The sequence below is a fragment of the Artemia sp. Qi Xiang Cuo genome, chromosome 17, assembly GCF_049724085.1.
Source record: "Artemia sp. Qi Xiang Cuo chromosome 17, ASM4972408v1, whole genome shotgun sequence".
In the NCBI taxonomy this organism is placed as follows: Eukaryota; Metazoa; Arthropoda; class Branchiopoda; order Anostraca; family Artemiidae; genus Artemia; species Artemia sp. Qi Xiang Cuo.
In genome coordinates, this window is record NC_142810.1 from 60,180,481 (window position 1) to 60,206,813 (window position 26,333).

Consider the following 26,333-nt stretch of genomic DNA (forward strand, 5'->3'; position numbering starts at 1 on the left):
CGAACCAAAAATTAGGATTTGAAGCAGAATTATCTGGTAATTTGGGGAATTATTATAAGGAAAGAATAAATATGACATTTTCAATAGGATTCCAGTTTTTTCGTAAGTATCCCGTAAATTCGTTCTTTTGTCCGTAGACAGACATCACTTTCCGTAGATTTGCAGAAAATCCGTAGAAGTGGAAACACTGATAAAAGGGTCTCGTAAAACAAAACAATATTATTTAAAATGTCAATAAAATATTTAGAAAAAAATATTGATTTGGGATAAGAAAGGGATTTAAGAATAAAATTAAGTGTTGTCATTCACTTTTTACTCTGGTAAAAAAAGGGGAGCAAGGACCAATTACCTGTATATTGCAAACCCTTAAAAACACTTTTTGCGTAAATAACGCAAAAGCAGCTAATAAAGGCAAAAACAAAGAATATCTAAAATGTCCATGGAATATGAAAAAAGAATCAGGATAAGACTAAAATTAAATGTTTTTGTGATAAAAAAAAGGGAACCCGGACACATTACCTGAATACCCTCATGGGAACAAATGAAAAAGTCAAACTCCTGTCTGTGCGTAATCAAGGTGTCAACGACTGTGCCCGGTGGAACATTTTGGCCTTTTCCTACCGTGGGTTCACCTGGCTCTGCGAAAAATCGGGTATTGTGCCGTTTTTGAACAACTATAAACGTAATCGGGGGTGAATAGCCAGGACGCATTCTTCTACAAGCCTTACGGATTGCGTTGAATTCCCATTTGAGGACCTAAAATCAACAAATATATATTAATACAAAATTATACAATTTATTTCAATATTTATTTTTAATCAATATTTATTTCCAATAAACCTTTCGGCCATAAATACTAAATGAAAATAAACATAAGGGCGTTATACCTAATATTATAATTGAATTCTATATGCTATAAGACTAGGTTTCAACTGTTGCGTGCTGTTGTTCGAGTTCTGTTCGTGTTGCCCGATGAATAAAACGTCATTGCTCCGTCATAACATTAACCTGGTTTGTCCCCCCCCCCCTTCTCCATCCGAAATATTTGCCTGACTCGTACAGAAGTAACACAAATATAAAATTACTTCCGGTTTACTTCCCTTGTACAGACTTCACGGATAGCGTTGAACCCAGATTATGAACATAAAATCCAGACATTAAAATACAAAGAAATACTAAACTGACCAATTGATATTAATTTTTAAGAAGTCTGTTTGCCAAAAAAAAAAAAAAAAAAAAAAAAAAAAAAAAAATTAATGAAACTAGTAGAATTTTTTTTTCTACATTCATCAAAGCGTGAATTAGCGGCAATTCCCATTTAAAAACTTAAAATCTGTAGATTAAAATGAAGAAATGACAAAATTCTGTTTCTGTTACACAATTCTGTGTTCATTTTTAAGAAGCATGACAACTTTCAATACAAAAGTGCGACACACTAAAGCCTTAATGAGTTTAAAGAATGCTGTTGAAATTTTAGCAAAGTTTCAACTTCATTTAAATGAGTTAAAGGAAAAGACAGTTTAACCAACACAAGAGATGACCTAATTGAAAATGGGTGTCTAAGTGTAGCTTTACATCTGCGTCACGATTATTCTTTATCGCTGCAGAAGCGATCTATTCTTATTTTCATTTTTATTTGTAAACAACAAATTACAAGTAGAAACAATAGGGGAACTTTTATCTTCTTTTTTTTCCCAAGACCGTGGAATTCCAAAGTTTAAATGCATATTTCGGCCGTATGTTCAATGATCCTATGTTCTTCAATACAACACAAACGAAAATATATAAGATAAAATTAAAAAAAAACAAAAAAAAAAAACCGTTTTTATAAAAACGCAAAGAATAGGTAAAGAATGCGGCATTGGACTTTACAGTCCCTACCGGTGGTACTGATCTCCGTTTCTTAGCCCTTCAGCCAGGAAGTGCAATGGATGGGGGCCAACCATCCTGTGCTTCCAAACACCCTTCCTGTTTGCCCAAGATTTCTCAAGGTACCCATTTAAAGCTGGGTCGACTCTGTCTGAGCTTGCAGTAACGTCACTGACTCCTTTCCCAAACCAAATAACTGGGTACACAAGGATTCGAACCCTCACCCTCTCGGACAAAGGATTGGAAATCCAACGCCCCAATCCACTCGGCATTTTTATAACTAAAAAAACAAACAAAACAAAATCTTTAACCGTTAACTTTTATTTCATTGCTTATGGTGGAAAAGTAGTGTGGTCTTCGTCGCTATTTACATCTTTCGTTTAACTTTAAGAGGCTTTCCCCATCTTTCAAAATTCAGTCTGGTCATGTTTTTCGCATTATGACTACTAAATTTGAAACTTAATAGTTTACACCCTTAATGTCTAAATTCATCAAGATCAGGATATGCATGGAAAATTTAAATACAATATGAAGGGTATATCTACTGGTAAAAGTGTATAGGGAAAAAATGAATTACAGAATTAAAGTGTAATGTTAGGACATCCCAGTGGACATACATGGAAAAGTTAAATACAATATAAAAAGTATATCTACTGGTATAGGTAAAAGGACATAGGGAAAAAATGAATTACAAAATTAAAAAGCACATATTAGGGACAAAAACTAGAATATAGAAAGCTAGAGTGAAAGCACTGGTCAAGTATGGTTCTGAAATATGGGCGCGAAACGGAGAAAGTAAGTAGACACAGCTGGTTCCCATTTGACACATCGTATTTCAAACAACAAGCTGTTCAAAAAGTATGGTTCTGTCCCATTTTCTAGGGCTATAATGAGAGACAAGTTTTTCGGATCTAGGATAACGTGTCGTCCTTTCAGCAATCCATATACGGGCGAACCAAAAGCAGGTCGTCGCTGTAGGAGGGTGGGAGGAGGTCGTAAGCAAAGATTTAAAGGAAAGAGTCCAGCAAAATTTATAGTTCGGACTCTTGAGACAAATTATGGGATAACTAGGATCAAGGCTAACAGATTCAGCTAGGCGACTTGCCAAGAGGAAAAAAAGGGAAAAAATTACACTACTTTCTTTTCCTGAGAAATAAGTAGCAATTCAACCCGAACAATTATAATTTTGTATTCTTCTTTTCTAAGGAACATGCAATCTAAAGGAACACAAAATTTAAGAGAGAAATTTTCCCGCAGAAGAACTAGAAGTAATTAGGACACAACATAGTACAGTTTAACATTTATAAAACGAGAATAAGATACGGAGATTGAGGGAGACCTCTTTGGGCGATTACACCTCAAGTCATTGTATGACTCTCCAATCTGTATAATATTTAATCTCTACGGTGATTTTAAATAACAGTTTGTACTAACATTAACTTGGATTAGATACTGTCAATATAAACTGCAAGGTAGACACTTCTTCAAGGACACGGGAAGATGGATCTTCTTCAACCAGGTCACCGGAAAATGGAATAATTTACCTTCACAAATAGTAAATATCCCGGATAGCCCTTCCTTCAAGAAAGAACTTGATAGTTGTCATGGCCTTGATTGTTCTCTTGTTTCTCATTTCCCATACATTTTTGAGAGGTTTGTGCAAATTTTACTATTATTTTTCTGAGATGATGGCAAGGGCGCATCCAGGATATATTTTTTAGGGGGAGGAGGGAGGGAGGAGAATATGTTTTTAGGGGGAGGAGGGAGGAGGATGTTTACAAAAACCAACTTTAAAAACCTATCAAAAATCGTTTATATGTATTTTTGTTATGTTTTCTGAGTAGGGCAAACATTTTGGTGAAGAGGGGGCTTATAAAAGCTCTTTTTAGCTGTATTGACAGAAACTGGCATCGCAGTAAAAATCTAAATAGCCCAGATTCCAGGCTTTTGAAAGAAAGAAAAACAAAGAGGAAATTGAAGCAAAATTTAGCCTAAGGAAGAGAAAATTAGATAAAAGGGTACTTATTAATTATAAGGAACAAGCTCAAAAATTTCGCTCTGTAAGATCTGACAAAAACCAATTTGCCTCTCTGCAATCGGTTACGACTTGCTTATTTTGATGGAGAAAACTACGATATAGTTTCATATTTTAATTTAATATTTAATATATAGATTAGATGATTAGATTATGTATTTAATATAATGCGTGGAAACTTCTTTGGAGGGTGTAAAAAGAGGTTTTGAATAGATTAGGTTGGAGGAGGAGCGTACATAACTGTGTTGGCATCAGGCGGTTTGGTGCTGCGATGAGTTGTTAGTAGTAATAGCTCTGTTCGAACTGCTTTCCATATTTTTTTTTGTCGTAGTTTCCATAGTTTTATTTTTTAAGTATTATATTTTCATTATATTTTGGTATATTTCATTAACCTAACTTCACTTCTTGGATAAGTTCTGTATAGGCAACAAGTGCCGATACAAGATGCATAAGCATGATGAAAGGCTTACATCTTGAAATTGACCTTCAGATACACCGTCCCTGAAGAAGATCAGTCGAGATGGTTCTGCGCCAGGATTACTTTCGCGGTACCTCATTAGTAGCTTCACAACTATTTCTTCCATCTCATCAATGATTTCTCTACCCGGGTCCTGAGCCCGAATTTCTCCACGATATTTGAGACCAAAGGCATCAATACTGCCAACCACCTAAAAAAAAAACATTATAGTATTTATCAAGGCCTTATCCATGGGAGGAGGGGGGGGGGGGTTAGAAGCCCCCATCCTGAAATATATTTCCAACTCGTAAAAATGGATAAAACAAATTTTTGATACGACTTTAAAGTAGGTTTTTTTGCCCCCCCCCCCCGAACGAAAATGCTGGATACGACCCTGGTATTTATATTTTACTGCTTTAGTAATCACAAAATTTTGTAATTATATGTTCATATAATGTAATTACAGCTGGAATTCACATTGACCAATAAATAAATAAGAAAAAAAAATATTAGCGAAAGTTTCCTTCCTTTCTTGGAAGCGAAATACGATATAATCAAATCAACTGATCGAAATTGGCGAGAATGAATACAAAAATTAAAATCAAAACATCTGCGGCACCAAACTAAAAAGTCATAAAACAACAGATGACACCTATTCTCGAAAATATAGGGAATTTTTCTTTAGTAAAATGAATTTTCACGATTAGTTTTTTTAGTAAATTTTTACTATTAATCTACTATTCAACTAAATTAAATTAAACTCATTAGTAGTATTAAACTAAATAGTAGACTACTAATTAGTTTACCATTAGTTTTTTTTTATAGAATTTTTACTATTATTCTATCATTAAAATAAATTATATTAAACCAATTAGTAGTATTAAAGTAATTGGTAGACGGCTAATTAGAATTTTTATAGAATTTTCACTATTCATTTTTTGTAGTAAATTTTTTTACATGAATACAAAATGGTAGTTTTCGAAATCTAGAAGGAGGAGGATAAGGAAGAAGGAGGAGGGGGGGGCATTTTTCAAAACAAAGAGCGGAGGAGGGGGGTCAATTATTTTCCCTCCATTTGACATGAATACAAACTGACATGAATGACACTTGACAATTTGACATGAATACAAAATGGTACTTTTCGAAATCTAGAAGGAGGACAAGAAGGAAAAAGGAGGGAGTATTTTTCAAAATGAAGAGCGAGGAGGGAGGTCAATTACCCTCCCTCCATTTGACATGAATGACATTTGACAATTTGACATGAATACAAAATCGTAGTTTTCGAAATCTAGGAGAAGGAAGAAGGAGGACATTTTTCAAAATAAAGAGTGGAGGAGTGAGGTCAATTACCCTCCCTCCATTTGACATGAATACAAAATCGTAGTTTTCGAAATCTAGGAGAAGGAAGAAGGAGGGCATTTGTCAAAATAAAGAGTGGAGGAGGGGGTCAATTACCCTCCCTCCATTTGACATGAAAACAAATTGACATGAATGACATTTGACAATTTGACATGAATACAAAATGGTAGTTTTCGAAATCTAGGAGGAGAAGGAAGAAGGAGGGAGCATTTTCAAAATAAAGACCGGAGAAGAGAAGTCAATTACCCAACCTCGTGATTATTGCTCTTGTAGCCACCAGACTTAGCATAAATAATATTTACGGTGAAGCCAAGTCCAGATGGGAGCTGCTTCGGGGGCTTTGGGGGCTGGAGCTGGAGGCTGGATTCGGGGGCTGGATTTTTGTGCTGTTCGATGAAAGAAAATGTTTATATAGGGGCGAATATTCGGTTCACTCTTATTCCTGATAACATTTGAAAATTCATTTTTCGAATTCTGCCGAATCTTTCATCAAATTAAAGCCTCCAATTTATGCACTTGTGTACTTTTTTTTAAAGATAGAATTTCAAACAAGTCTATTCAAAGTGAGAATTTACTAGGACAATGTCAGGGAATTTCACTGTTGTTGTTACATACCTGCCAGGACTAGCATGGTGACCTTGCTTAGGCGAATCTCATGACAAAATTTACCGGTTTAAAGTTGGTGTTTCAGTTTTATTTTTGTAGTAAAAAAGGAAGGCGATGTCATTATTTGCACTTTATAGAAGAAAATAATAATATGTTCAGGGATTTGAGTATTTGCAAATGGCAGACCAACCTCAAGAGGAATTTCAGTTCGTTTGTGAAATCGTAGAACCATTTGAAAAACGGAAAAGAAAAATCATCTTCAGACCTTAATATTCATCCCGACTTTTCTGCAGTTAATTAATTAATTAAATTTTTCCAGGCACTACCATACTATTTTCTAGCGAATAGAAATTATTTTCCAGCGTTTATCCATGAATTAAAAATTTAACATTGTAAATCGCTTGTTATGTCAATGATAGCACAGGAACTCAATCCAAATAGAACTGTCTAAGCTACCTATAACCTGAATGCAGTGAATCATTTTGCATACATGTGACTCATTTTCAATGCGTGATTTGTTGGAAATATTTTCTTGGGACTAATTTAAGCCCATTGGAATATATGGTCGATATATTTTGGTACATATTCGAGGAGAAAGGGCTCAAGCACCCCCTGAAGACAAATTTACAAAATCACGTCAGAAATGCTAAAGAAAAACTCGGTATGAAAACTTACTTTCTCAGCCTGTCATAAACGAATGCCAATATGTATATAATATGCTAATTCGTAAAACAGACATTCAGACATATATTTAAATTTTATTGCTTTAATACTTTTTCTAAAAAAGTGTCTTGTTTTTTGGTGAGTCTGAGTCATTTAACACTTATGAACTTCGTAGACTCAGTCATTTAAATATAAATATGTATAGGCTTTAAAGAAAATACCTGAAATATCCAAGTTTATCTTTCTGTAATATCTTAATATGACAATTCTCGATATTCTCAAACGCCTAGAGCTGGGACGAGAATCACATATGTATGCGAAACCAGAAGAATTAGACAACGCTTCTGGGGGGGGGGGGGGGGAGGACGCCTAAAACTTATATTTTGACTGTGGGGCAGGTGATCTCGGGGCTCTTTCTCCTATTTTTTCTATCCTGTCTGATATATCAGGTTTGATACACAAAATGTACACTCGGGTTGGATACTAGGGGAAGGAAAGGACCCCTGTGTGAGGCCCTTTGGGGCCCAAACTTAATGAATGCCTGACAGCTCAGGAGGGAAACATTCTAGAAGTGATTATTGTTGTCCGGCTCCCCATGTCGGAAATCATCTCACCAGTGGGATAGATTTACACATTTGATGAATAAAAGAAGTAATTATGAATATAATTATAGTTAAGTTTTAATAATTATAAACGTTGGATATAATAGTAAAAATATATTTATAATTAAATTATAATAATTGTGTAATTATAGATGTTTGATCAATAATAACAAAAATAATTAACCTTATTCTGAAAATGGAGTGCTGAATTTGAAATTAATCCAATATTTGTGACTACATCAGACATATATTAAGTGAGTTAGGTGTATGGCTCGCTGCCAAAATATACTGTTTCTTGGAACACATTCCAACACTTTTTTTTAGGACTACAAGGGTGGTTTCGAAGTTAATTCTTGGGCTTGACCAGAATTTCAGCCTGGAGGGGGGTGTAGTGAGACCCAAAACTTCATTTGATAATATATATAATAGGCTATTACATATATTATTGCTATATATGTATTTATATGAAAAATAAAGAAAGAAAGAGAGAGAATGAGAGCAAAAGAGAAACGAAAATCAAAAGAGCAAAGAGAGCGAGAGAGAGAAAATGAGTGCAAAAAACTGTCAACCGACGCTTTTAAAATATCGTCCGGATTTGAATTTTAATGATAATAAATATACAATTGTGTATGGGCATTTCCTTAATAACGAAAGAGAGGCTTGATATCCAAATAAAAGTAATCTAATTGATATCAATAAGAATCCTTTTACATTCAATTGTTTCATATACTTTTTTTTTACTTTTCATTACTTGTTTATTATTTTATGAATCATTTTTATTTGTTTGTATTGTTTATAAATATTTACTACTTTATTTGATCAATTATTACCTAACTTATTATCCATATCTTATTTTATTTAATACTTACGTTAATATACGATATATATATATATATATATATATATATATATATGGCGCGAAAGACTATGGCATATCCTCCTTCACTACGGTATCCCTTATGAGATAGTCCAAATAATCAAGAGTCTGTACGACCAGTTCCGAGGCCAAGTAATAACCTTTGATGGGTTGTCAGAAGAGTTTACAACTTCGTCAGGAGTACTCCAGGGTTGCATCTTATCACCACATCTCTTCAACCTCTTTCTAAATGCCGTTCTGTCGATGATGCAGTCGGAATATGGCGCAAAAATACGAGGGGTGCTAATAGAGAATCTTGCCTAAGCTGATGATATTGATGAGCTAGCCAACTCTACACAAGAATTGCAGGCACAAGCTAATAAACTCTACGATACCACAAAGCCGTTCGGGATGGAGATCAATGCCAGCAAGACCAAAGTCATGGTAACTACGAGACATGAACTAGACAACCCGCCCATTATCACCATAGGCGGGAGAAAGGTTGAAACGGTTGACCACTTCCTGTACCTTGGTAGCCTACTCTCCTCAGATAATTGCCATAGCTCTGACGTGAAACGTCGACTTGCACTTGCTAGATCTAGCTTCCGAAGACTAGCCAACCTCTGGAAAAGAATCCAACACACTCAAAATACGCCTATTCAACAGTTTTATCCAACACACTCAAAATACGCCTATTCAACAGTTTAGTAATCCCCATAGTTATTTATGGATGTGAAACATGGACTCTGAAAACCGAAGAAGACATAAAACTTCTAGCTTTTGAGGTGAGATGCCTCCGTCGCATTTCTAGAATCAAATACACTGACCGAATCACAAATGTGGAAGTACGCCAAAGGCTCCAGTCCACTAAAACCATACTCAGTAAAATTAAGAAGCAACAACTGCGCTGGTTAGGCCACGTCAAGCGAATGGAGCCGAGCCGCCTCCCGAAAACCGCCCTTGAAGGATCCCTCCATAGCCTTCGCCCACGAGGCAGACCACGAAAACGATGGATGGAGAACTTCCACTTCGACAATTTCAAGATAGCCCCGTTATTACGTATCGCACCAGATAGAGCAATGTACCGAGCCCTTACGCATGAGCTAGCAAGAGGAGTGGCCCCAAAACGTCCCACGAGGATGGCCGGGACCTAAGTATATATATATATATATATATATATATATATATATATATATATATATATATATATATATATATATATATATATATATATATATACCTATCACATTAGGCATCCAGACCTGCTGTACTTAACCCCCATCCCTCCTCCTAATGTGTAAAAATAAAGCCCAAATTAGTTTCTTAAGTAGTAAATATTAGAAGATATTAGAAGAGCATAATACAAGTGCCATATATATATATATATATATATATATATATATATATATATATATATATATATATATATATATATATATATATATATATATATATATATATATATATATATATATATATATATATATATATATATATATATATATATATATATATATATATATATATATATATATATATATATATATATATATATATATATATATATTTATATATATATATATATATATGGTAAGGTGAAAAAAGGAGGATACTCACAGCGGCAATTGATGGTTTCGGGTTGTCGACTCTAAATTCTGGAGCGGGATGCGACACATCAGCACCAAGGATCATAACTCGCTCTTTCAATATATTCGGCCTGTATATATAATAGTATATAAGTAAACAATAACAAAACAGAATTAATATATATATTATTAATTAGTTAAGAAATAAATTAATCAATAGCTCCATAATAGGCAAAGAGTATGAGTAACTTAATCAAATTACTTATTATTAATTTTCACTAGCGCCAGTTATAATTTACCCATGCTCTTTGGAATAGGCAACAAATTTTTTTTTTAAGGAAATAACATAATGTACAAGAATTGAGGGGAGGTGGAGAACTCTTAAAAAATGTCTGTATATGCTTGGATAAATAAAATACTACGAATTCAAAAACCTGTTTCAACAATATCTCCTGAATATACCCACCCAGGCATGCCCTCCTTCTTTCGGTACAAGTAGGCTATAAGTCATAATAACCAGTTACCAGATGTACACAAAGGGGTTATTTCAAACCATGCCTTTTGATAAGATCAATATTTTCTTAAATTTTTTATATAATTTGCCTGTTATGGTAAAAATTAAAACAATTAAAATATTTAACAAACTTAAAATTAAACATTAAAGAAAATAAAATTAAAAAATTATAAAAATAAAATTTAAATGAATTTTTTTTAAAATTAAACAAACAAATAAACATAACAAAAAAATAAATAAAAAGCTCCACGAATTAAATCTCTGTATCGGTATTGCTACCCAATTTTTTTTAAAACCGAGGCAGAGGGCATTTTAAAATATTAGCTTTATGGACTTCTTTTACAGAGGAAGAACAAAGAAAAAAAATACAGCATTTCTTTTTTGAACTGTGTTTTTCAAATGCATCTTTAGACAAAGAAATTGTAGAAACTCTGTCAATTACACTCTGTGCAAGAGGGTAATTTTTTCCACTGTTTTGAAAAAAAATGAGCGTGGGAGGGGGCCTAGTTGCCCTCCATTTTTTGGTCACTTTAAAAGGGCACTAGAGCTTTTAATTACCATTCCAATGGCCCTCCCACGATATTTTAGGACCACTGGGTCGATACGATCACCTCTGAAAAAAACAAAAACAAACAAAAAAAACAAATAAACACGCAACTGTGATCTTTCTTCTGGCAAAAAATATAAAATTCCACATTTTTGCAGATAGGAGCTTGAAACCTCTATAATTGGGTTCTCTGACACGCTGAAACTGATGGTGTGATTTTCATTAAGGTTCTATAACTTTTAGGGGGTCTTCCCCCTTTTTTCGAAAATCAGCCAAATTTCCCAGGCGCGTAACTTTTGAGAGGTAAGACTAAACTTGATGAAACTGAAATCAGCATTAAAATCTGGTTCTTTTGATGTATCTGTTGGTATCAAAATCTCGTTTTTTAGAATTTCGGTTACTATTGAACCAGGTCGCTCCTTACTTACAGTTCGTTACCACGAACTGTTTGAAAAATGGTGCTCTTCACACTTTTTGCTAACATCAGTGAGCTGTAAGACCTTTGAACAAAGATGAGTTTAAAAACGATAATCTTTGCAGAAAGATGTTACATCTTAGATGTAAGATCTTAGTGCTAAAAAACAGTCCCAAAGGAAAAATATCTACATATAAAGTACAAAATTTTTCTGGCCCTCATGTCATAAATATTAAAAATAAAGCAAATATATTTCACTTTCTTCTTAAAAAATGTCTCCGTTATTAACAGACTTTCGGTTCAATTGTGAATGGAAAGGCACTCTGATGCAAGAAAAATGATTTTCCAGCAAGCTAAAAACGCTTGATATTTCTTCGTGGAAGCTGTGTGAACACAACATCAATATACCGAAAAGATAGACTTTTGGGAAGCCAACCTGAAACAGCTTCTTAGTCAGTTAAAATTGCTTAAATTTTTTTCGCAGAACCCGTTCTGAAACAATATCAAGGGCCACACAACTGTTTTTCCACGCCCTACAACCATGGGCGTAGGCAGCATTAGGCAGGTCTTTGGCTACTATTGGCCATCTACTTTGGCTATCTTTGTCTAGGGGGGGGGGGCAGTCGATAGTGTGATGGAGTTTTATCAACTGCTTTTCCAACCATCTGCTTTTTCAGCCATATCTAATATAACTTTGAAGGTTTGGGGGGGCCGCGGCCCCCCCTTCCCTACGCCCATTCCTACAACTAGTTTTCCAGCATTTCTGAAGTTCACATAAGGAAAATATATGTTGCTAAACATATTTTATCATGGTGTATGTGTAAACCCTAAAAAAAGAAAACAAATGTTTTCACTATAAATCAACTTGGTGGAAGTGATGAAGCCTTGAGAGCCGTGGCTCATTAGAGGAAAGCCCATATAGATAGTCTCTGCGAGAGGCAAAGCTGGCATAACTTTTTCAGAATTCAACAGTAAAAGAAAATCTATAGCGTAAATACATTTTAAAGGTAAAAGAAAACTTTTTTTGTAGTTGGTATCACCATAGAGAAAATACGAAACTTTATACCAAGCCAATCCATTATTTTTTCATTGGGCCTGAGCTAAAAAAAAAAAAAAAAAAAAAAAAAAAAAAAAAAAAAAGCTGTTCTTTCGATGTTAATGAATTGCCCAACAGAATCTATGACTCCAGCCATTCAAACATTTTTGTTGTGTTTTCACTCGAAGACATTATTCAAAAATGAAATGAGTGAAAACGTTATTAGCAAAGGTTGAACACAGTCACTCTACAATCCGCAGTGCCTTTGAACACATTTTTAAACTTCTTCTTGCCATATTTTGTGAGCCTATTTAACCAATCACCTTTTTTCTTCTCATTTTCTATTTATTTTGTGATTGTATAAGTGAAATAATTGAGCATTCTGAGTTGCTACGCTATCTCATTAAATAAACGAATATGAATAAAATATAAGCTGATAAACAAAATAAAAATAAGCAAAATAATCAAACTAAGATAATTAATAACAGTTAAATGTTAAACAAAAAAAAATTAATTGTTATTTACATAATAAACTGAAAATAATTTTATTAATCAATGAAAATCTTGTTAAATTTGACCTGCAAATTTTGTTGGAGGCATGGGAAGGTGGGGGGAGGTAGCAAATGTACTTACAGGCTCTTTTTGTGACTTGGATTGGTGCTTAAATAGGTGTTGGTGCCGCCAAGTTTGGAATTAATTTTCAGTAGGAGATTTCCAATAGTGGCATCTTGGCACTTCGAAACGTTAATCCTAACTATACACTGAGTTGTAATTGTTAAGTTCAAATCACCGATATATTTGATGTCCTCTGAAAAATAATAATAAAAATTTGAATGAAAGAGAAAAGCAAAATCCACAAAGAAGAAAGTAAAAAAAGGAATGTATAAGAAGAGAACACAAGTGAAAACACGTAACAGACTTTAATTATAGATAGTTCGTCACAATATGGATAAGAATGTTTGGGTATTTTTTTGAGTGTGTATTTTTTAATGACATTGTGTAAACTAGAGAGTATACCCTCACAGTATAGAGTCTTTTACAGGGGCATAAATTGCTATGGGGCGGGGGAGTGGCAACTACCCCTCCAGACCCAAGTTAGCCCCCCCTAGACCTAAGTCTGCCTCCCACCCTGAAATTTAGTTTCTACAAAAAAATCTTGTCAAATTTAAGATAAGCATGCATGATTCAAGTATCCAGAGAAACAGGTCAGTTTATTCGTATATCCTTGTCTTTATGGTAATTTATGACTAATTTGTCAGTTTTCACTTGATTTGAAAAAATTGGCTCAAACTTCCTCCCCCCCCCCAGAATTTTGATGAAATTACGCCACTGGTCTTTTTAAACGACAAAAGAAGGAACGAAGGTTATATCTGTCACGTTGAAAAGCACCTTATCACCCCCATTTTCAAGGTAAAACAGACTAGCTATGTATACGTGCGACTTAGTTTTGAACTTATTTTAAGTTGAGTTATTATTTGTTATTATGTTGTTATGTTACATATTATTATGTTATTACGAGGTATTTTCAAGTTGAGTTATTATGCAGTGAGAATTGTTTTTTAACTTCGCACTGTCCAAATACTTAACCCCCCTCCCCCATAACGTCCAAATATATAGTCCGAATTATATATTTCCCATCTATTCTGTCAGTTGTCTTTGTTTGTCTCCCGCTAAGCTGAAAGAAACTAACGAAGAAACCGGGTCTACAGTGCGTCAATGGATGAAGAACTTAACATAGGTGCTATAGCATATAAGTACCGAGCCCGAATTGTGAATCTAAGGGAAATCGATATCGTTTTTTACATTCTCGAGATCCTTAGAATTAAGATGCCTATCAAGAACTTCACTGCATCCCGAATTGAGATTGTCTGGCACAGTCATAGCAAGTTTGCTGTACGCCGTTCTGAATTTACAATCAGACTTTTTATCCTTATTATCATTTGTCGTACAGGATATAAAATTGTGAACAGGATCTTCGCTGCAAAGGAAGTACATGGAGTGCCTTTAGCTTAGGATGATCACCAGAGTATCTTGTGCATTAGGAAGCGTTCTTGCACAGCTTAGCAGCAGGCGAATTGCTGATAATTATAAAATTGCCCCCTAAAACTTAAATTCAGTAATAGGTAAGCGCTCATAAGAAATCCTACAATTTTCACAGGAAGCTTGTTCGAGATATGTTAGAGCAGACTCTAACTATTTAGCTTCAAAACAGCTTGCTACGAATGGATAATCATCAGTAATGAACGAACCATCGAATGAATCATCTATAATGAATGAATCATCAACTGTAATGTTCTGACAAAATCCAGCGAATAATTTCAAAGTCTAATAGACTTTTTACTTTAGGTATCAAAGACTGGTCCTGAGAGTTAAGATTCTGCTGAAGCTTCGGTATAATCTTTATTTTACAAATAGGAGACCGAGCATTCTTACGGGGCTTTGATTCAGCATAAAGATACTTGACTCACTTTACCCAGATCCCACCCGGCCTCTGTGACTGTATTTGGGCTTCTTTTCTTCTAAATAGTCTTTAAATATGGCGACGATATTTGGTTCTGTCTGAATCTAGACGGAGGAGTTGGGGGAGCAGAAGGTCTGGCCATTGGAGCTGTCATACCATCTCCATCGGCCTCGAGGTCGTGTGCCACGTACCTGTCCTTCAAATGTGATTTTTTAGTAGTTAACTTGATGACATTAGTTGGATATCACCAAGCCAGCAGAGTTGCTAACTTATAATTCGGTTCGTGATAGTGCAAGAACAGTGGAAGAATTTACGGAGATCTTACTTGGATACTAGGTCAATGTAGGTGATTCCTGCTATGCTCCCTTGATAACTTAAAAAAAAGCCTTTTCGCAGTTTGGGATTGTTCAAATCTTTGGATGGCTTCTTCAAGACAATCACATAGACGGATTTTGGAGCCGACGAAGTACCTCGATTAACATTCCTTAATCAACTGGGTTATCTAGCTTAAAGTATATATCACTGACTTTCCGAGTAGGTGAAGAGGCTGTTTCACCTGACACTGGAGGTATCTCATCTGGTTCAAAATGACAGAACAGAACGGGACCACTTTGCGTCCATTGCAAAGAAAAAAAAATATCTCCGATATTATCAGTAATTTTTCGCCATCACTTGTGCGTGTGGAAACAGAACTCTAAGTTCACAATAGATTCTTGGAATGCATCAACGGGAAAGATGCCAATTACAGTTTTTGCAATCCAAGTGTTCCGAACTATCCCAGCCCAAAATATGAAATTTAGCAATACATTCTAGATCAGTTTCTCGTCCACCTTTACGAAATGAAAAATAAAACACATAGACAGAGCCAGAAGACAGAGCTTTTGTAACGACGGAAATAATCCGGGAGAGTTGAGCTTAAGAGGGGACACTAGCGCTAGTGTCAGCAAAAAAAAAAAAAAAAAAAAAAAAAAAAAAAAAAAAAGTTTGGCGACACTCGTCAATTTTTCAAGTTTTGTAATTGTTTTTTTCTGTCACAAACGACTACACTAATTTTACAAACTACACAAATTCAATCAATTATTCTTATTATTGCAAAAACAAATGCCAGGTATCGCCAATTGCTAGATGGCGTTGAGATTTTTTTTGTCTACAATTGAACCCGTTCCCCTTCTTCTGCATACTGTCAGATGCTCTCAGTAAAAACCCATTTTAATACTTAATGAAGGCACTAGTCTCTTAAGATCCAAACCGGCGGTGCTGATCTCCATTTCGTAGCAAGAATCGCTATATGACAACACAATTTTCCGCTAGCCCAGAGGTTTAAGGGAGACCTTTCACCGCAAATACAGCGGCATGGTACCTCTTCTGATTTACCTATTCAGAGTTTAAGGTAGCTTCCGAAAAATAAGAGAAAATTAGGCAGCTCCTATAAAGTTTAGTTTGACAGCACTCAACAGCAAAAATACAGCCTTGCTATTCTTTTGTCTTTACGATTATTGTTTCTTATTCAAAGTTTACTGACTTCAAAATTGGTTTGCCAAAACCCAAAAGATAGACTTTCAAGTCTTGAAAGCCTCTTGTTAAGTAGATTCAACCCCTTTCTCCAGAAGATTTGAAAAGTTTTGAAAAGCTAGTTGAGCTTTATGAAGGAAATTTCTTCCAAAACAGACATCAGTTGTTTAACAGCAAAATTGAAGCTTTGATAGTTGGGCACAACAGCTTCTGATCAAGCACTGTGGAAACGGACCGAAAGAATGTAACTTAGATTCAAAGAATACGACATACACCTGAAATGCTTGTGACAGGAATTACATTACTACTGTCCATGTAGAATATACCCTATACGGTGTGGGCTTCTGTCAGTACGGCTGAAAAAAGCTTTTATACTGTAAGGAGATTGAAACAATACCTTAGAATTTTTATAGTGGAGTCTTGGCTGAGTGAACTAGGGTATCTAACATTTACTGAGATATTTCTAGCAACACAGAAAGGAAATTGTAGCAAAAAAAGATAAAGAAAACTATATTCATTCATGTGAATTAAATCATTGAACTCTTCATAGTTAATGTCTTAACTTGAAACTACTACTACTAACAACTCACCGCAGCATCAAGCCACCTGAGGCCAACACTAGCTGTGTTGGCGCACGCTCCTCCATCCCAATCCATTCAAAGCCTCCCTTTATACACCCGCCAACGAAGTTCCCATTTGCTTTAAATCTTTATGACGTCGTCCCACCCCAGACGAGAACGACCTGCTTTCCGTTTAGCCCTAGATGGTTGGCCGAAAAGAACAATCTTCGGCAATCTGTCATCCTTCATCCGCACAATGTGCCCTAGCCACCTCAACCTTTCTTTCATTATAGCCCTAGAGAGCGGTATTGAAATACATTTTTGGTATAGCCTATTGTTTTGAAATACGGTCAGTCAGCCGGGTAGTAAGAACAATCCTTAAGTAATTTCTTTGGAAAACATCTAGTAAATCTTCATCCGCTTTTCGAAGCGCCCATGCTTCTGAGCCATATTTGAGGACTGTCATCACTGTAGCTTCTAATATACTAATTTTGGTGTGCAGACTTATCTTCTTGTTCTTTCAAACTTTATTTAACTGTGGAAAAACACCCTGAGCCTTGGCTATTCTACTTTTAACATCTTCACTTCTCCCACCAACTTTACTAATAACACTACCAAGGTAAGTGAAGCTGCCCACCAGATCAATCTTTTCATTACCCAACGTCATCTTTTCAGCTTCACTTATTCCTAGCCTTAGTGACTTAGTCTTCTTAACACTAAGTTTCAAACCTAGCAACCTGAACTCGCAAAACCTCTAGAACGTCATTCATTTTGCTCACATTTTCATCTAGAATGCTTAAATTATCAGCATAATCTAAGTCCAGGAGACTTTTTTCTCCCTATTTGATTCCGTGGTCTCCCATTGCCTTTCCTGTGATCCTTAAGACAAAGTCCATCAAAATAATCATATAAAGTAAACCCTGCTTCACTCCTGATTTAATACAAAATCAGCTGCTAACCTCATTTCCTACCTTAACCACAGCAGTGTTATTCTCGAACACAGCACTAATCACTTTAATGTATTTGTCTGGGATACAATACAAGGATAAAACCGCTACTAAAGCTCTTCTATCAACACAATCGAACGCTTGCTCATAATCTATAAAACTGAGGACCAAAGGTGTTTGAAAACTCAGGCGCTTCTCAATTATTAGCCTAAGAGGGAAAATTTTGTCGACACATCCTCTACCTTTTCTAAAACCGCACTGTTCATCTCTTAAATCTTTGTCTACGGCATCTCTAAGTCTAAAAAGTATCATATTGCTAAGTAATTTACTACCTACAGAGACCAGACTAATGGCTCGATAATTACCACACTCACTTTTATCACCTTTCTTATAAAGTGGCTTCATTAAGGTTTTCCTTGAATCGCTAGGTACTTCCCCTTTTTCAAAAATCATATTCATAATCTTCAGTAACTTATTTCTAACCTCAGTCACCATATTTAAGAAACTCATTTACCACCCTATCAGCACCAGTAGCCTTATTATTTTTTAATTCTTTAAGTACTGTCGCTAATTCTTCCTCACAAAACAAATCTTCCTTCACATCCAAAGTATCAAAACTTTTTCATTTTCCTCTATATATTTTCCTGCAACTCTATCGCGGTTAAGCAAAGTCTCAAAATGTTCGGCCCATCTCTCTTTAGTTCTTTCCTTAACGCTAATTACGGCCCAATTCCTATCTTTAACTGAGCCAAGTCCGGATTGACTGCTCCCTATGAATTTGTTAACATGCCAGTACAATATTTTGCTATTAGGCCGTTTAGCTGCATCTTCCAGATCCTCGGCAATTTTATCGAAGGCCTCCACTTCACACCTCCTTAGTTCATATTTTAATGTTTTCTCCATTTTCTTTACATATGATCTATCACTCAGATAATTCCTGTAAAAGTCCTTTCTCCTTTCTATTAAACACAAAGTTTTTTCACTAATATTCTTAGCTGCAGTCCTAGCTTTCTTCCTTAAGACACCTTCAGCAACTTCACAAATTATTCTTCTAAAATTATTCCAACCATCTTCCACATTATCAAATTTTAATCTCTCAAGTTTAGTATTTAACTGTTCCTAGAAGTTTCTCTCAAATTCTCATCCTGGAGTCTACCAATATCATAACATCCCAGGAGGTAGTTACCCTTCAATTATTTCTGCTTTAAATTAACCCTCGACACTACTAGATAGTGATCTTTACTTTTAACATCAATAACAGCACTCCTATATACCCTAGCAACTTGAAACATGCCTATTTTTGTATTGTATACTTTGTATATTTGCCGTAAAATGGTGAAAACAACGGTTGACAGCAATCTAGTGCGATGGCGATGTTTTGCATCCTTGTTTGACAGCACTTTGTGGGTAGTCCCAGTTCTTTAACTTTTTTTTTATTGCCAGTACCCTTTGCGACAATTGGAATAAGTCATTAGTATTATCGATGAATAAATTATAACAAAATGGCAAACAATCAAATTTAGAATCACTGTTTTACAGAATGATCTATTTCATTAGCAATAAATTAATGTTAAAGAGAAGGTTACAGTTAAAGACGATAAGGGGAAGAAGATCAAAAGAAGATAAGAGGGGATTCAAGAGAAAGAAAAGAGACTAAAGGACGAAAAAATAACCTAAATGAAAGAAAATAGGACATAATAGAAAAAATGATGAAGAGAAATGGAGGAAAAAAGGATAAAGATAAATAGAAGAAAATAAAGGGAAGCATGAAAAAATAAGTGAAGGAAATGACAAAGGAAAGGAAGGAATAGAGAGCAAAAGAAATAAAGGAAACCAAGAAGGAGACGGTAAAGAGAGATGAGTGACTAAAGAAACATAAAAATTTAGGGAAAAACAGTTCATTATTAAAAAAATGAAAGTATCAAAAGAGAAAAAAAAATATTTCAAAAGAGCAAAAAAAAGTAAATAATAGTTTGTACTTACGATAAATTTCCGCTCCCTTTTTTGGTATAATGACGAAAACAAAATTCAGCTTATTATTCATCCTTTGATATTCAGAGAGAGCCTTTTCAACAGCTTTAGCATCCTCATAACATGTAGCATTAAAGCATTGGTCGTTTACAGCCATGCCAAAGGACCTTGCCATTGTTTTAAGTCTATCAAAAAACTTCCTAAAAGAAAATGATGAAGTGATGACGATGATGTCATGGCAATGACGTCATAACCAAAAAAAAAAAAGGAAATGACGAAGCAAAACCAAATAAACATGAAATACATTGGCGTACACAACGGAAACATGTTATGGCGAGAGCCATTGAACCATAAATACAAAGCGTATGGGTAGCTTATAACAGTAAAAACTGGCGCTAGTGTTGAAAAACTCCATCTGGCCTTTGGCATTTGCCAACACAGTAATAACAAGAACAATTAATTTATTTTGCGTTGTTTGTAAAATAAGCATGATAATAAGAGTCTAATCTCATTTCCTGACAGAAAAACGATTATCAAACTAGAAAAATGTCAATTAATGCGAAACACCAAGTGGCATAGCAATTACCAGTTTTTGCTCTTTAATCAATTTAACGTCTTTTCCTACCGTGTCTGTTCAAAGATATTTGATTATCGAAGGAAGTCCAGTTTCTAACAGCGATTCCGACTAAGCTTCGAAATATATACAAATATTTTTGCAATTACCAGTTTTTTCCTCTTTACACAAATTCATGTCTTTTCATACTTCAGTCTGTACACAGATATTTGATTATTATAGCTAGTCCTATTTCTCATAAGAAGGGTAATAAACTTCAAACTTTTGGCTTTCTTTTTTAAGGTTTTTGAATTGTTGTAATCGCTCAAAATTTTTTAATTATTGGAGCTAGCCCGATTTCTAAAAACGATGTGTACTAAGCTTGAAACTTTTGGTTTTCTTTTTGAAGGTTTTAGAATTGTTATAATCCCTTGTCAAAATATCGAATCATCATTTGTAATCATTGAGTTTTCGGTTTTTTGAAAGTTTTTTTTAAAATTAATTTCTGTTCGTTTTATATTTACAGTCTTTTCAGGGAAAAAGTAAATAATACTTTGAATCTTTTCGTTTTTTTTAAGACTTTATAGTTTTGCCTGCTATTTGTATGCTGGAGAAAAATTTTCAGCAATTTTTAACAATGTACACCCTTTTAAAAATCTGGACACAAATAGTAGTGTTTAATTTAATTTCATACCTCCTCTAGTTGACCTGAAATAGAAAACTTGATACCATTCGCAAAAAAATACTGTTTACTTTCTTTGATAGCTTGGATACACTTACACTATTTTGATTTGGTTAAATTTTAAGAGCAGAAATGGGAGGTTTGGCGTGGGAGGGTAGGAGTGGAAGGGGGATTAGTTTCCCTCAAATCACTTTCGACTATTAAAGGGGAATCACCCCTTTCTATGTTCAATCGAATGAGCCCTTTTCGAAGTTCCCACGACTACTCCTTCGATATGAAGTGCCCTGGTCTAAACAACAACAACAACAAAAATAATACATTATACCCACTTCGATCTTTACTACAAAAATGTCAAGCCTTCCAATCACTGTCGACTATTAAAAAGGGCACTAGGCCTTTCGATTTCCAATCGAATGAGCCCTTTTGGAAACGACAACGCTTTCTATAAACACCTTAAATGCCCCCAAGGCATAAATTACAACCCTTACTCTAATGTCTATTAGGGTGGTTGTCATCCTATAAGACCGAATTTACAGAACTTTCAACTACGTTAAACAACATGGCTATCTCAAAATTTTAATCGGATGTGTTTGGGGAAATGGTGGGCTTGAGAGGGGCGGTAGTCGCACTCCAATAACTTTCAACAATTAAAAATAGCCCTAGCTCTTTCAATTTCCAATCAAATGAGCCCTTTTGAAGTTTCTATGCCAAAACTTTCAATAAAAATCATATATGCCCCCAGGGCATAACTTACAACCCTTGCCCTGAGTGCTCTGGGGGCAAGCACTCAGGGCAAGGGTTATACTAATCTATATAAACTTTATATGCCCCAAGGGCATAACTTACAACCCTTGCACTGAGGGCTCTGAGGGGGTTATCATCCTAAAAGACCTAATTTCAAGAACTTTCAACTACGTTGAACAAAATGGATATCTAAAAATTTTGATTGGATGTGTTTGGGAAAATAAAGGGGTTGAGAGGGGCGTTTGTCGCTCTCCAATCACTTTCAACTATTAATAAAAAAGGCACTAGCCCTTTCAATTTCCAATTGAATGAGCCCTTTTGAAGTTTCTACGCTTTCAATAAAAACCTTATACGCCCCCAGGGCATAACTTACAACCCTTGCCCTGAGGGATGTGGGAGCGGGAGGGGTTGTCATCTTTAAAGACCTAATTTACAAAACTTTCAACTACGTTGAATAAATTGACTATCTAAAATATTGATTGGATGTGTTTGGAGAAAATATGGGCTTGAGAGGTGGGTTAGTTGCCTTCAAATCACTTTCGACTATTAAAAAGGGCACTAGCCGTTTGAATTTCCAATCGAATGAGACCTTTTTCAAGTTTCTAAGACAAAGATTTCAATAAAAACCTTATATAAACCCAGGGCATTACTTATAACCCTTGCCCTGAAGACTGTGGATGGGAGTGTCCGGCTCAAAGGTATAACTTCCTGAACTTTGAACTGCGTGGAACAAAATGGCTATCTCAAAATCTTTATTGTAGGTGTTTGGGGAAATGGTGGGCGTGGATGGGGTTGTTAGTTGCTTTACAATCACTTTCGACTATTAAAAAGGGCACTAGCCATTTCAATTTCCAATCGAATGAGTCCTTTTGAAGTTTCTACGAAAACGTGTTATATAAAAACCTTATATGCCCCCTGGGCATGATTTACAACCGTTGCCCTGAGGGCTGTGGGGGGCTGGGGGGTTGTCATCCTCAAAGACCTAATTTCCAGAAAATGAAACTACGTTGAATAAAATGGCTATCTCAAAGTTTTGATTAGATGTGTTTGGGGAAAGGCAGGCGTGAGAGGCAGGTTAGTTGCCCTTTAATCACTTTCGACTATTTAAAAGGGCAGTAGCCCTTTGAATTTCCAATCGAATGAGCCTTTTTTAAAGTTTCTACTACAACGCCTTCTATAAAAAACCTTATATGCCCCCAGGGCATAACTTACAACCCTTGCCCTAACAGGGACTATCCTCAAAAATATAATTTCTATCTGGAAATCAACTACACTGAACAAATTGGCTATCTAAAAATTTTGATTGGATGTTTTTCGGGAAATGGTGGGCGTGGAAGGGGTGTTAGTCATCTTCAAATCACTTTCAACTATTAAAAAGGGCACAAGCTACTCCAATTTCCAATTGAATGAGCGCTTTTTGAAACTTCTACGCCAACTTCTTGGATACGAAGTGTCCTGTTCTAAAGGAAAAGAATAATAAATAATTTATTGTGCCAACATCGTTCTTATACTCCCCGGGCATAACTTAATACACTTCCCCTGAGGACTGTGGGGGAGTGTTCTCCTCTTTACTTAGCCCTCGTTTCTTGTCTCGTTCTCGAGTGTCCCCGTTCTTTACTTAGGCAGCGCGATCCTATGCCTATGGTTTATGCAACAACTTTCTATATAAACCTTATATTCCCCCAGGGCATAACATGCAACCCTTGCACTGAGGGTTCTAAGGGGGTTATCATCCTAAAACACCTAATTTCTAGAACGTTCAACTACGTTGAACAAAATGGATATCTCAAAATTTGGATTGGATGTGTTTTGGAAAATGGTGGGCGTGAGAGGGGCGTTGATCGCTATCCAATAACTTTTAACTATTAAAAAAGGCCCTTTCAATTTCCAATTGAATGAGCCCTTTTGAAATTTCTACGCTTTCAATAAAACTTTATATGCCCCCAGGGCACAACTTTCAACCCATGCACAGAGGGATCTATCATCCTAAAAGACCTAATTTCTAGAACGTTCAACTACGTTGAACAAAATGGATATATCAAAATTTTGATTCGATGTGTTTTGGAAATGGTGGGCTTGAGAGGGGCTTTAGTCGCTATCCAATCACTTTCAACTATTAAAAAAGGCACTAGCCCTTTCAATTTCCAATTGAATGAGCTCTTTTTAAGTTTCTGCGACAGTGCTTTCAATAAAAACTTTATATGCCCCAGGGCATAACTTACAACCCTTTTACTGAGGGCTCTGAGGGGGGGTTATCATCTTAAAAGACCTAATTTCCAGAACTTTCAACTACGTTGAACAAAATCGATCTCAAAATTTTAATTCGACGTGTTTGGGAAAATGGTGGGCGTGAGAGGGGTGCTAGTCGCTATCCAATCACTTTCAACTATTAAAAAAGGCACTAGCCATTTAAATTTCCAATTGAATGAGCCCTTTGAAGTTTCTACGACAACACTGTCAATAAAAACTTTATATGCCCCTAGGACTTAACTTACAACCTTTGCCCTGAAGGCAGTGGGGGGAGGGGTTGTCATTCTTGAAGACCTAATTTCTAAAATTTCCATGTTGAATAAAATGGCAATCTAAAAATTTTGATTGGATGTGTTTGGGGAAAAGATGGGCGTGAGAGGGGAGTTAGTAGACCTCAAATCACTTTCGACTATAAAAAAGGGTAGTATCCCTTTGAATTTCAAATCGAATTAGCCCCTTTTCAAGTTTCTACGACAAAGATTTCAATAAAAACCTTATATACCCCCAGGGCATTACTTATAATCCTTGCCCTAAGGGTTGTGGGGGAGTGTTCTCCTCAAAAATATGTTTTCTATCTGGAAATCAACTATGCTGAACAAAATGGCTATCTCAAAATTCTTAATGGATGTGTTTGGGGGAATGATGGGTGTGGGGGGGGGGGGGCTAGTTGCCCTCCAATCACTTTCGACTATTAAAAAGGGCACTTACCCTTTGAATTTCCGATCGAATGAGCTTTTTTTGAAGTTTCTACGACAACGCCTTCTTTAAAAACCGTATATGCCCCAAGGGCATAACTTAAAACCCTTGCCCTGAAGGCTGTAGAGGAGTATCCTCCACAAGAAAAATTTTCTATATGGAAATCAACTACACGGAACAACATGGCTATCTCAAAATTTTGATTGGATGTGTTTGAGGAAATGATGGGCGTGGGGGGCGAATTGCCCCCCAATCAAATTCGACAATTAAAAAGGGCACTAGCGCTTTGAATTTCAAATCGAATGAGCATTTCTTGAAGTTTCTACGACACCGCCTTCTATAAAAACCTTATATGCCCCCAGGGCATAACTTAAAACTCTTGCCCTGAGGGTTGTGGGGGAGTGTCCTCCTCAAAACATATTTTCTATCTGGGAATCAACTATGCTGAACAAAATGGCTATCTTAAAATTTTGATTGGATGTGTTTGGGGGAATGAAGGGCGTAGGGAAGGAGCGGGGGCTAGTTGCCCTCCAATCACTTTCGACTATTAAAAAGGGTACTAGCCCTTTGAATTTCCAATCGAATGAGTCTGTTTTGAAATTTCTCGGACAACGCCTTCTATAAAAACCTTATATGCCCCCAGGGCATAAGTTAAAGCCCTTGCCCTAAGGGTTGTGGGGGAGTTTCCTCCTCAAAAACATATTTTCTATCGGGAAATCAACTACGCTGAACAAAATCACTATCTCAAACTTTTGATTGGATGTGTTTGGGGGAACGATAGGCGTGGGGGGGGGGGGGCCGAGGTGCCCTCTAATCACTTTCTACTATTAGAAAGGGCATAAGCCACTCCAATTTCCAATCGAATGAGCCCTTTTCGAAGTTTCTACGACAACTCCTTTGATACAAAGTGCCCGGGTATGGAGAAAAAACAAAAACAAAAAAAAAACACATTGTGCCCACATTGTTTTTTACTTAGGCAGCGCTAGCGCGCTGGCTATGAAAAATTTCAAGTCTTCCAATCGCTTTCGACTATTAAAAAGGGCACTAGAGCTTTCGATTTCCAATCGAATGAGCTTTTTTTTTAGTTTATACGACAAAGCTTTCTATAAACCCCTTATATGCCCCCAGGACATAAATTACAAACCTTACCTTAAGGGCTGAGGGGGCGGGGGGGGGGGGGGTTGTCATCCTCTAAGACATAATTTCCAGTACTTTCAACTATGTTAAACAAAACGGCTATATCAAAATTTTGATTGGATGTGTTTGGGAAAATGGTGGGCGTGAGAGGGGCGTTAGTCACTCTCCAATCACTTTCGACTATTAGCAAGGGCCCTCTAGCCCTCTCAATTTCCAATTGAATGAGCCCCCTTTGAAGTTTTTAGGACAACTACCTATAAAAACCTTACATGCCT

General features: G+C 35.9%; 1 protein-coding gene across 8 annotated transcripts in view; it reads right to left on the reverse strand.

Moving 5' to 3' along the window:
• The window catches only part of LOC148942426 (protein argonaute-2-like), a 122,691-nt gene that overhangs the window by 7,916 nt on the left and 88,442 nt on the right, over positions 1 to 26,333 (reverse strand). For all 8 annotated transcript variants that reach the window (XM_089103509.1, XM_089103508.1, XM_089103507.1 and 5 more), the window contains 5 exons: positions 20,009 to 20,196; positions 13,179 to 13,353; positions 10,065 to 10,164; positions 4,375 to 4,572; positions 520 to 756 (listed from right to left, as the gene is read on the reverse strand). In XM_089103509.1, coding sequence (XP_088959635.1) covers positions 520 to 756; positions 4,375 to 4,572; positions 10,065 to 10,164; positions 13,179 to 13,353; positions 20,009 to 20,196 — 898 coding nt within the window. The remainder of the gene's footprint in view (positions 1 to 519; positions 757 to 4,374; positions 4,573 to 10,064; positions 10,165 to 13,178; positions 13,354 to 20,008; positions 20,197 to 26,333) is intronic.